The 13199-nt window shown below is 40.3% G+C and overlaps 1 protein-coding gene across 15 annotated transcripts in view; it reads left to right on the plus strand.

Moving 5' to 3' along the window:
- LOC128699018 (uncharacterized) overlaps window positions 1-13199 on the plus strand; it is a 657033-nt gene that overhangs the window by 586602 nt on the left and 57232 nt on the right. For all 15 annotated transcript variants that reach the window (XM_070096843.1, XM_070096846.1, XM_070096852.1 and 12 more), the window contains 6 exons: window positions 5903-6183; window positions 7515-7680; window positions 7898-8139; window positions 8668-9325; window positions 11528-11700; window positions 12260-12467. In XM_070096843.1, the coding sequence (XP_069952944.1) occupies window positions 5903-6183; window positions 7515-7680; window positions 7898-8139; window positions 8668-9325; window positions 11528-11700; window positions 12260-12467 (1728 nt within the window). The remainder of the gene's footprint in view (window positions 1-5902; window positions 6184-7514; window positions 7681-7897; window positions 8140-8667; window positions 9326-11527; window positions 11701-12259; window positions 12468-13199) is intronic.

The following is a 13199-nucleotide window of genomic DNA, read 5'->3' on the forward strand; positions in this document are numbered from 1 at the left end:
TAGACAAGGATGTGTGATGTCACCGTGGTTGTTTAATATATTTATAGATGGGGTTGTAAGAGAAGTAAATGCGAGGGTCTTGGCAAGAGGCGTGGAGTTAAAAGATAAAGAATCACACACAAAGTGGGAGTTGTCACAGCTGCTCTTTGCTGATGACACTGTGCTCTTGGGAGATTCTGAAGAGAAGTTGCAGAGATTGGTGGATGAATTTGGTAGGGTGTGCAAAAGAAGAAAATTAAAGGTGAATACAGGAAAGAGTAAGGTTATGAGGATAACAAAAAGATTAGGTGATGAAAGATTGAATATCAGATTGGAGGGAGAGAGTATGGAGGAGGTGAACGTATTCAGATATTTGGGAGTGGACGTGTCAGCGGATGGGTCTATGAAAGATGAGGTGAATCATAGAATTGATGAGGGAAAAAGAGTGAGTGGTGCACTTAGGAGTCTGTGGAGACAAAGAACTTTGTCCTTGGAGGCAAAGAGGGGAATGTATGAGAGTATAGTTTTACCAACGCTCTTATATGGGTGTGAAGCGTGGGTGATGAATGTTGCAGCGAGGAGAAGGCTGGAGGCAGTGGAGATGTCATGCCTGAGGGCAATGTGTGGTGTGAATATAATGCAGAGAATTCGTAGTTTGGAAGTTAGGAGGAGGTGCGGGATTACCAAAACTGTTGTCCAGAGGGCTGAGGAAGGGTTGTTGAGGTGGTTCGGACATGTAGAGAGAATGGAGCGAAACAGAATGACTTCAAGAGTGTATCAGTCTGTAGTGGAAGGAAGGCGGGGTAGGGGTCGGCCTAGGAAGGGTTGGAGGGAGGGGGTAAAGGAGGTTTTGTGTGCGAGGGGCTTGGACTTCCAGCAGGCATGTGTGAGCGTGTTTGATAGGAGTGAATGGAGACAAATGGTTTTTAATACTTGACGTGCTGTTGGAGTGTGAGCAAAGTAACATTTATGAAGGGATTCAGGGAAACCGGCAGGCCGGACTTGAGTCCTGGAGATGGGAAGTACAGTGCCTGCACTCTGAAGGAGGGGTGTTAATGTTGCAGTTTAAAAACTGTAGTGTAAAGCACCCTTCTGGCAAGACAGTGATGGAGTGAATGATGGTGAAAGTTTTTCTTTTTCGGGCCACCCTGCCTTGGTGGGAATCGGCCGGTGTGATAATAAATAAAAAATAAATATATATATATATATATATATATATATATATATATATATACATATATATATATATATGTAGTAGTAGGTTGGTAGACAGCAACTACCCAGGGAGGTACTACCGTCCTGCCAAGTGAGTGTAAAACGAAAGCCTGTAATTGTTTTACATGATGGTAGGATTGCTGATGTCTTTTGTCTGTCTCATAAATATGCAAGATTACAGGTATGTCTTGCTACTTCTACTTACACTTAGGTCACACTACACATACATGTACACATTTATTGATACACACTCATCTGAGTTTTCTTTGATTTTATCTTAATAGTTCTTGATCTTATTACTTTTCCTTTTATATCCATGGGGAAGTGGAATAAGAATCTTTCCTCCGTAAGCCATGCGTGTTGTAAAAGTCAACTAAAATGCCGGGAACAATGGGCTAGTAGCCCCTTTTCCTGTAAAGATTACTAAAAAGAATAAGAAGAAGAAAATTGTCAAAGTGGGAAGTCTGAATGTGCGTGGATGTTATGCAAATGATAAGAAAGAGATGATTGTGGATGTTATGAATGAGAAGAAGCTGGATGTCCTGGCTTTAAGTGAAACAAAGCTGAAGGGGGTGGAAGAGTTTCAATGGAGAGGAATAAATGGGATTAGGTCAGGGGTTTCAAATAGAGTTAGAGCTAAAGAAGGAGTAGCAATAATGTTGAAGGATAAGCTATGGCAGGAAAAGAGGGACTATAAATGTATTAATTCAAGGATTATGTGGAGTAAAATAAAGATTGGATGTGAAAAGTGGGTTATAATAAGCATGTATGCACCTGGAGAAGAGAGAAGTGTAGAGGAGAGAGAGACATTTTGGAAAATGTTGAGTGAATGTGTGGGGAGTTTTGAATCAAGTGTGAGAGTAATGGTGGTTGGGGATTTCAATGCTAAAGTGGGTAAAAATGTTATGGAGGGAGTAGTAGGTAAATTTGGGGTGACAGGGGTAACAGTAAATGGGTAGCCTTTAATTGAGCTATGTGTAGAAAGAGATTTGGTAATAAGTAATACATATTTTATGAAAAAGAGGATAAATAAATATACAAGGTATGATGCAGCACGTAATGAAAGTAGTTTATTAGATTATGTATTGGTGGATAAAAGGTTGATGGGTAGGCTCCAGGATGTACATGTTTATAGAGGGGCAACTGATATATCGGATCATTATTTAGTTGTAGCTACAGTTAGAGTAAGAGGTAGATGGGAAAAGAGGAAGGTGGCAACAAGAAGTAAGAGGGAGGTGAAAGTGTATAAACTAAGGGAGGAGGAAGTTCGGGTGAGATATAAGCGACTATTGGCAGAAAGGTGGGATAGTGCAAAGATGAGTAGTGGGGGGGTTGAAGAGGGTTGGAATAGTTTTAAAAATGCAGTATTAGAATGTGGGGCAGAAGTTTGTGGTTATAGGAGGGTGGGGGCAGAAGGAAAGAGGAGTGATTGGTGGAATGATGAAGTAAAGGGTGTGATAAAAGAGAAAAAGGTAGCTTATGAGAGGTTTTTACAAAGCAGAAGTGTTATAAGAAGAGCAGAGTATATGGAGAGTAAAAGAAAGGTAAAGAGAGTGCAAAAGGAGAGCAGATGATAGAGTGGGAGAGGCACTGTCAAGAAATTTTAATGAAAATAAGAAAAAATTTTGGAGTGAGTTAAACAAGTTAAGAAAGCCTAGGGAAAGTATGGATTTGTCAGTTAAAAACAGAGTAGGGGAGTTAGTAGATGGGGAGATGGAGGTATTAGGTAGATGGCGAGAATATTTTGAAGAACTTTTAAATGTTAAGGAAGAAACAGAGGCAGTAATTTCATGCACTGGTAAGGGATGTATACCATCTTTTAGGAGTGAAGAAGAGCAGAATGTAAGTGTGGGGGAGGTACGTGAGGCATTACGTAGAATGAAAGGGGGTGAAGCAGCTGGAACTGATGGGATCATGACAGAAATGTTAAAAGCAGGGGGGATATAGTGTTGGAGTGGTTGGTACTTTTGTTTAATAAATGTATGAAAGAGGGGAAGGTACCTAGGGATTGGCAGAGAGCATGTATAGTCCCTTTATATAAAGGGAAAGGGGACAGAAGAGACTGTAAAAATTATATAGGAGTAAGTTTACTGAGTATACCAGGAAAAGTGTACGGTAGGGTTATAATTGAAAGAATTAGAGGTAAGACAGAATGTAGGATTGCGGATGAGCAAGGAGGTTTCAGAGTGGGTAGGGGATGTGTAGATCAAGTGTTTACATTGAAGCATATATGTGAACAGTATTTAGATAAAGATAGGGAAGTTTTTATTGCATTTATGGATTTAGAAAAGGCATATGATAGAGTGGATAGAGGAGCAATGTGGCAGATGTTGCAAGTATATGGAATAGGTGGTAAGTAATTAAATGCTGTAAAGAGTTTTTATGAGGATAGTGAGGCTCAGGTTAGGGTGTGTAGAAGAGAGGGAGACTACTTCCTGGTAAAAGTAGGTCTTAGACAGGGATGTGTAATGTCACCATGGTTGTTTAATATATTTATAGATGGGGTTGTAAAAGAAGTAAATGCTAGTGTGTTCGGGAGAGGGGTGGGATTAAATTTTGGGGAATCAAATTCAAAATGGGAATTGACATAGTTACTTTTTGCTGATGATACTGTGCTTATGGGAGATTCTAAAGAAAAATTGCAAAGGTTAGTGGATGAGTTTGGGAATGTGTGTAAAGGTAGAAAGTTGAAAGCGAACATAGAAAAGAGTAAGGTGATGAGGGTATCAAATGATTTAGATAAAGAAAAATTGGATATCAAATTGGGGAAGAGGAGTATGGAAGAAGTGAATGTTTTCAGATACTTGGGAGTTGACGTGTCGGCGGATGGATTTATGAAGGATGAGGTTAATCATAGAATTGATGAGGGAAAAAAGGTGAGTGGTGCATTGAGGTATATGTGGAGTCAAAAAACGTTATCTATGGAGGCAAAGAAGGGAATGTATGAAAGTATAGTAGTACCAACACTCTTATATGGGTGTGAAGCTTGGGTGGTAAATGCAACAGCGAGGAGACGGTTGGAGGCAGTGGAGTTGTCCTGTTTAAGGGCAATGTGTGGTGTAAATATTATGCAGAAAATTCGGAGTGTGGAAATTAGGAGAAGGTGTGGAGTTAATAAAAGTATTAGTCAGAGGGCTGAAGAGGGGTTGTTGAGGTGGTTTGATCATTTAGAGAGAATGGATCAAAGTAGAATGACATGGAGAGCATTTAATCTGTAGGAGAAGGAAGGCAATCCTACCATGTAAAACAATTACAGGTTTCCGTTTTACACTCGCTTGGCAGAATGGTAATACCTCCCTGGGTGGTTGCTGTCTACCAACCTACTACCTATAATGTATGTATTCTTTCTTTTCTTTCAACACACCGGCCGTATCCCACCGAGGCGGGGTGGCCCAAAAGGAAAAATGAAAGTTTCTCCTTTTACATTTAGTAATATATACAGGAGAAGGGGTTACTAGCTCCTTGCTCCTGGTATTTTAGTCGCCTCTTACAATACGCATGGCTTACGGAGGAAGAATTCTGTTCCACTTCCCCATGGAGATAAGAGGAAATAAACAAGAACAAAAACTAGTAAGAAAATAGAAGAAAACCCAGAGGGGTGTGTATATACATATATGCTTGTACATGTGTAGTGTGACCTAAGTGTAAATAGAAGTAGCAAGACGTACCTGAAACCTTGCATATTTATGAGACATAAAAATGGACACCAGCAATCCTACCATCATGTAAAACAATTACAGGCTTTCGTTTTACACTCACTTGGCAGGACGGTAGGACCTTCCTGGGTGGCTGTCTACCAACCTCCTACTTCTTTCTTTCAATACACCGGTCATATCCTACTGAGGCGGGGTGGCCCAAAAGGAAAAATGAAAGTTTCTCCTTTTACATTTAGTAATATATACAGGAGAAGGGGTTACTAGCCCCTTGCTCCCGGCATTTTAGCCGCCTCTTACAACACGCATAGCTTACGGAGGAAGAATTCTGTTCCACTTCCCCATGGAGGTAAGAGGAAATAAACAAGAACAAGAACAAGAACTAGTAAGAAAATGGAAGAAAAAATGAGGGGTGTGTATATATATGCTTCTACATGTACGTGACAATTTTCTTCTTATTCTTTTTAGTAATCTTTACTGGAAAAGGGGTTACTAGCCTATTGTTCCCGGCATTTTAGTTGACTTTTACAACACGCATGGCTTACGGAGGAAAGATTCTTATTCCACTTCCCCATGGATATAAAAGGAAAAGTAATAAGACCAAGAACTATTAAGATACAATCAAAGAAAACTCAGATGAGTGTGTATAAATAAACGTGTACATGTATGTGTAGTGTGACCTAAGTGTAAGTAGAAGTAGCAAGACATGCCTGTAATCTTGCATATTTATGAGACAGACAAAAGACACCAGCAATCCTACCATCATGTAAAACAATTACAGGCTTTCGTTTTACACTCGCTTGGCAGGACGGTAGTACCTCCCTGGGCGGTTGGTGTCTACCAACCTACTACCTGTAATGTATGTATATATGTATTATAAATCTTGGCTGTGTCAGTCAGGATGGACCATTCAGCTGCATGTATCCTGAAGGACACTGATAATTTTATTTTTATTTTTGTGGGTGCTTGATACATAGGTATCGGTGGGAGACGACCGACTTGTTGAAAAAAAAAAAAAAAAAAATCACTGGGGTGAGCATATTATGTTTTTGCAGAGGGTCAGAGAGTGTGGCTGCAGTTCAAAGTCTTTGAGGTTGGTGGAGAGAAAAGAAGCAATGGTTGGAGTGGGACCCACGGTTCACAGCATGGTGCTGCTTACTTCCAACGCCAGGCCCCAGGGCATGCTAGTCCAGTTTCATCTGCCATAGCTGTGTCCACTGCTGCCACTGCCACTATTGCTGCCACCACTGCCATTGCTGCTGCCATAACTGCTACCACCACCTCCACAGCAGATCAGGATCATACAAAGCATAAATGCCAAAAGGATTATGTAGAAGTAAGTACTGTATTATACTGTATAGCATGAATTAATTGCTTGTATTGTAAAAACAAAAATATATATTTCACAACTGAAAGCAGTGAAGAGTTTTTACGAGGATAGTGAGGCTCAAGTTAGAGTATGTAGGAAAGAGGGAAATTTTTTCCCAGTAAAAGTAGGCCTTAGACAAGGATGTGTGATGTCACCGTGGTTGTTTAATATATTTATAGATGGGGTTGTAAGAGAAGTAAATGCGAGGGTCTTGGCAAGAGGCGTGGAGTTAAAAGATAAAGAATCACACACAAAGTGGGAGTTGTCACAGCTGCTCTTTGCCGATGACACTGTGCTCTTGGGAGATTCTGAAGAGAAGTTGCAGAGATTGGTGGATGAATTTGGTAGGGTGTGCAAAAGAAGAAAATTAAAGGTGAATACAGGAAAGAGTAAGGTTATGAGGATAACAAAAAGATTAGGTGATGAAAGATTGAATATCAGATTGGAGGGAGAGAGTATGGAGGAGGTGAACGTATTCAGATATTTGGGAGTGGACGTGTCAGCGGATGGGTCTATGAAAGATGAGGTGAATCATAGAATTGATGAGGGAAAAAGAGTGAGTGGTGCACTTAGGAGTCTGTGGAGACAAAGAACTTTGTCCTTGGAGGCAAAGAGGGGAATAGAGGGTAGTGGGTAATGATTCTTTTAAATCTGAATAATGAGAGTTTGCTGTGATCATACTAATACAATTCTGGAAATAATGGCCTTTATCCATTGTTTTTGAAAGCATTGTAACAGAAGTGGACAAATCTATAAACCACAGATGTTATTGCATCTTAACATGTTTTTGCCCAACAGTGTTTTATTACATGTAAACTACATTATCTTTGTACAGCATAAAGGAAGTAAAAATTTGAATAGTAAATGGAAGTAGCAGCTGAGTGTTTTTTACATTATATAAACAAACTTTGCAACTTAAAATTTAATGGGATAGCTTTTTTTTTTTTTTTTTTTTTCCAACAAGTCTGCCGTCTCCCACCGAGGCAGGGTGACCCAAAAAAGAAAGAAAATCCCCAAAAAGAAAATACTTTCATCATCATTCAACACTTTCACCTCACTCGCACATTATCACTGTTTTTGCAGAGGTGCTCAGAACACAACAGTTTAGAAGCATATACGTATAAAGATACACAACACATCCCTCCAAACCATTATGTACTATCCTTTATTCTGATGTTCTTGTATATTATTTCATCTCTCTCCTCCTTGTATAGTTGGCATTATGCAAAGTGTTAACTTTGCTTAGTGCCAGCTAGGCAACTTTCAGCTGTATAAGTTCCAGGCTTTCTTTCCTGCAGGTGATATTAGGTAAAGATGCAGGTGAATCTATACGTTTGTGTGGCACTGTGTCATCTGGCGAGGTTGAGCGGCTCTCTTATGTGTCATATGGGTCATCCCTCACTCTTGTTCTTCATACAAGTTATCATGGACATGGCAGGGGTTTTCAGGCCAGTTATTCCATGGGTAAGCCTTCTTTATAATACTAATTTTCTATCATGAAATACCCTCTCTTGAAGTGATATGAATTCAATTATGTTTTGTCATTAGGGACTTGTACATACTTTTAAAAAATGGGCAAATTCAATTTGCTGGCAGCTGCTATTTTGCATTATGCTATTGATTTTGTACATACTGTACAGAATATATACAGTAGTGACACGAGATTAATACCGTTGTGCAGGTGCAAGCTTCAAGCAACAGGCAGTAGTTCACGTGGACTCTTCTAGGAACAAGGTGGTGGGTATGAGCAGGGAAGAGGGAGCAGTGGTGGGTATTGGCAGGATCCATGCCCTCAACTTCCCTCTGGCACCAGCACCAGGTGTAACACTTGTCCAACAGCTTCTTGCGCCCCCTGGACACCAACTACATCTCCGCCTCCACCATGTTGCTGTCCTTGCTTCACCCTCTCGGCCATGCCTGCAGGTATGCTAACACCACATTGCTGTCTTTCACTATCCAGCCATGCCAGCAGGTGCACCATTACAGTGTTGCTTCACCCTCCCACCCATGCCTTCTTGTATGTCTCCTACCATCCGTGCATGCAAGTAAACCCTCGGAGGTAAGGAGAAAGGGGAAGGTATTAAAGTTTAGCTTGCTGAACAAACTACCCATTGTCTTCTCGTCATGGGTACTGTACCTCTGTTGGCATGATGCTATGGCAGTTTGATTAAACTGGCACCCTTCTATAAATAAAAAGTGGGCAATATTCCTACATGTAATACTTTTTCGCGCATTGATAATGAAACAAAATGGCAAGAGAAATTCTTTCAGTTACATGAGCAGTAAAGGGTTACTTGGCAGCAGCTGTGTCCCCAAACAGACTATTAGTTTTTCTTATACTTTCTTAGAGACAAGGGATATGTAAAACCATTGATTTAAAATTATTATATGCTATAACTTTATGTATGAAAGTAATTAAGGCTTCATCCTAATCTCCCACCTCTTTTACAGGACTATGTTGAAATTGAGGACTGGTATGCAGGGAGGAGTGGGACTGTGTGGAAGATTTGCAAGATAGACCGCTCATCTCACAATGAAATATCCATCAGATCTACTTTCAATACCCTTTCCATCCGGGAGGTTCACCTTGGGCCACAATCCTCTTCATACTCCGAGACAACCACAACCACAAAGCCTCCATCTCTTCGTCAACCTTCAATTTCTAACATGTCCTCACCGTTTGGTAGCTTGTCAGTTGCCTCTCACCGGCTTTTGTCTTCATCAATTCTCAGTTCCTTGGGTTCCTTGTCTTCAGAGACTTCTCCAGAAGCTTCAAAATCTGTTCAGAGCTCTGAAACATCATCTGAACATTTAATGTCAAGAAGTATCAACCAGTTTCCCACTACCATATCCCATAATGCAGTTTTTTATACATTCAATGATGATAACTCGTCTTCCCCATCTGTACTATCATCACCATTACCACCATCATCATCACCAGAACACAAGATATCTTCATCAGTTTATCCATCACCATCCTCCTTAGAACCAGAGCGCACAGATGCATCACCATCCTCTTCACCGTCCTCGAAACCTACCAGCTCAATATCCAAGACTAACTGGGTGTCATCTGTTGCCTTCTTCAGTGCCACATATGAAGTTCATGCAGGTTTGTAGTTTTTTCTTATTTTGGGGGATCCAGTTTGATATTCTATACTGTAAATATGTATATGGTGATAGAGCATACATGCAAAATATTTAATAGATTTAATGGTGGTGAAAGATGAAGCTAAATACTCAGGAAGTGGTTGAAAAATTTACTTGTGATAGTTTATCTTAGATTGCTTGCACCCATTCATGTGCATTTTTAGCAAGACAGCTGTTAAATAAGGGATGATGAATTTGTTTTCTTTCCATCACCCTATCTTGGTGGGAAATGACTGATGTGGTTAAAAAAACTAAGGCTGCTTTTTTTGTGTGAACACCCCTTATGCAGCTCACGTTGAATATTATAACAAGACAGTGTCCTTTATCAAAATGTGGCAATTTTGTAATATGGCACATTACACTAATACGGTAGAACACCCTTATCTGCTGATTCAGTTTCCGCTGTTTCAGTTAACTGCAGTGTACCATGCCCCAAAAATATTAAATGAAAAATTCCAGGAATAAATGAAAGTGAATATAGATAAGAGTAAGGTGATGAGGGTATAAAACAATTTAGGTTAAGAAAAATTTAATATCACATTGGAGGGAGAGAGTATGGAAGAAGTGAATGTTTTCAGATATTTGGAAGTTGACTTGTCAGAGGATGATTTTATGAAGGATGAGGTAAACCATAAAGTTCATGAAGAAAGAAAGTTGAGTGGTGCTTTGAGGTATCTGTGGAGACAAAGAACATTATCCATGGAGGCAAAGAAGGCAATGTACAAGACTACAGTGGTACCAACACTCATTATGGGTGTGAAGCATGGGTTGTAAACGCTGCAGCAAGGAGGCGGCTGGAGGCAGTGGAGATGTCGTGTCTAAGGGCAATGTGTGGTGTAAATATGCAGAGAATTCGTAGTGTGGAAATTAGGAGGAGGTGTGGAGTTACTGAAAATATTAGTCAGAAGGCTGAAGAGGGGCTGTTGAGATGGTTTTGTCATATAGAGAGATTGGAAGAAGGTAAAATGACTTGGAGAGTATATAAATTTATTGGGGAAGGAAGACGGGGTAGGGGGCATCCCCGGAAAGGTTGGAGGGAGGGAGTAAAGGAAATTTTGTGGGCGAGGGGCTTGGACTTCCAGCAAGCATGTGCGAGCGTGTTAGGTAGGAGTGAATGGAGACGAATGGTTTTTGGGACCTGACGAGCTGTTGGAGTGTGAGCAGGATAATGTTTTGTGAAGGGATTCAGGGAAACCAGTTAGCCAAACTTGAGTCTTGGAATTGGGAAGTACAATTCCTGCGCCTTAAAGGAGGGGTTTAGAATATTGGCAGTTTGGAGGGACGTCTAAACTGTTGTATCTGAGTGCCTCTGCAAAGACAGTGATTATGTATGAGTGATGGTGAAAGTGTTGAATGATGATTGAAAGTTTTTTTTGGGGGGGGTTTTCTTTTTGGGTCACCCTGCCTCAGTGGGAAACAGCCTGTTAAAAAAAAATGGTTCATTAGTTTTAAATTGTGCCCTATTCTGAAGAACATGGTGAAACCTTCCCATCCTATTGTGCTCAGTATAAGACTTCTCTCTCTGTCCTCTATACCCAAGCTGGCCTGCTTTACTTGTATCCGGTTAGCCTCTAGCATTCTAGCTTCCTGTTATGAAGCTTTTCCAAAAGGTTGAAAAACAAGCAATGTCCACTATTGATGATCCCAACCATCAACATTGTAGTGTCTTATTGTGCATAATTTATAAATTAAACTTTATCATAGGTATGTATGTAAATAAAAAATAACCCCATATATACGTATAGGGTTCACTACTGTCTGTGGTTTTGGGCATCTGCGGTAGGTCTTATAATGTATTGCCCGCAGATATGGGGGAGGTCTACTCTACTAAAACTCATGTTCTGTTATTGACTTTGCTCTTGTGCAAACTAACAGTGATGTAACTTTCACAGAGTGGAATTTTAAGAGATTTTCATTGTCATCATGAAACAGTATGTAGAAGTACATATTGTATTTTAATAAGTTGTTAATTTTACTTGACTGGTTTCACTTTGTTTTATGTCATCTCTAGCTCAGTAACTTTAATATTTTATTTCTCTTTAAAGTTACTATTTCAGTAATTGTATTTTGAGTTTTTTCTGAGCTCTTTAACATCAGATCATATCACATTCTAATGAGCTAAAGCTCTGAAATAATTTTCTCCTTGTATTTCTTGTTTTGACAGATCCCGGTTGGCTAAACCGATCCATGGGCGTAGGAGTTGGAAGTGTGGGTGTTCGGGTATCAGGCGTTGCCTCGTGTGACCCATCTCCCTGCCTCAACAGTGGTCGTTGCATCACCGAGGGAACTAACCATTCTTGCCTCTGCACCAGTGGCTATACTGGTGCCTTTTGTCAGGTCTGGTCTTGGTTTAAACTGGAGATCTATTTGATTGACACTCAATAGGACTATCCACATTTGACTTCTGTTGCACTAAATGATGAGAGATTGAAAAATATTAATGTTTTGTATTCAGTTAAAACTACCATATATGGATGTAAATACAGTAAATATTGTATCCTTTCCTTGTAATAATTTATCCAATTTGATTCTTTGAAACAGTGCTGTAGATATTATTTTCCTGTCTTATAATCACGTAGTGGCAGTCTGTGGTTTTTATTGTTCTCTGTCTGGCACATTTATTCTCTGTGTACATTCACTTTGGAAACAATCCCCTATTTCCATCTAATTTTTTTCTTCATGCCTTTATCTTTGAAATACCCCTGGTTTCCCCTCTCCCTCCTCCCCCAGAGTCCTGGAAGCACCAGACAAGCCTGGCCATGGGCCAGGCTTGTCTGGTGCTTGTGTGGCCAACCAGGCTGTTGCTTCTGGTGGCCTGCTAGCCCACATATCCATTAGAACTTGGTATGTGCATATTCATTTTGATGCTTGTATTTTGGACACTTGTATTTTACAGGTGATGTGGTGTGAGATGTCACCATGTCTCTGGGGTCAGTGTCATTCTGGAGGGTCCAATGGATACATTTGTGTGTGTGAGCGTGGTTATGGAGGACCCCACTGCAAGGACCGTGTCTCCCCATGTGATGGGGATCCCTGCCAGAGCCGTGGTGTCTGCACTCCTGGAAACCACACATTTAAATGCCAGTGCCATGCCTGGTGGGAAGGTTAGTGAATATCTTTATTTTTCCCTGAGAAACATACATTGGGCCATGTGCACTAATATGTTCTTTGGAAGTGATGTGTCCGGTTGACTCTAGAGAATGAGTGTTGGGCCCTCTTTCTATGAGACAGTTGTCTGTGAATTAAGAATAGGGCACATATCTCATTGCCACTTATTTCTAGTTGCTTTTGGTATACTATAGATACTATACTATAGATACCAAGGGTATCCAGTAGCTTGATCGCTAGCTCACTCTACTCACAGGCTGAGTGAGCTAGCGATACAGCTGGAAAACATTAGGGATGTGTTTCCATAAGACACCTGCTGCCCCCGTCCCTGTTCACCCATCAGATCAAAATGGGTACCTGGGTGTTAGTAGACTGGTGTGGGTTGCATCCTGGGACAAAACTGACCTAATTTGCCCAAACTGCTCAGCATAACTAGCGGCTTTCTATATAGTAGTACGTCACTGATGTCAGCTAGGCCTATATACCATGTACTTGTAGTATATAAAGGTATTATTTATTATTTAAGACAGAGCCACTGAACAATGATCTCTGGAACCATTAATGGACGAAAAGTATCAACTGGACAGTATTTACTGGACAGATCTTTCATAACTAATTGTGTACACCAGGAAGCTTTTAATAGTTGCCAATAAATTTGTTTTGAAAAAATAAATTGATATATCATGCACAATCTAAATTATTCACATTATATATTAAAAATAGTTATG

Source organism: Cherax quadricarinatus, chromosome 55, assembly GCF_038502225.1.
Source record: "Cherax quadricarinatus isolate ZL_2023a chromosome 55, ASM3850222v1, whole genome shotgun sequence".
In the NCBI taxonomy this organism is placed as follows: Eukaryota; Metazoa; Arthropoda; class Malacostraca; order Decapoda; family Parastacidae; genus Cherax; species Cherax quadricarinatus.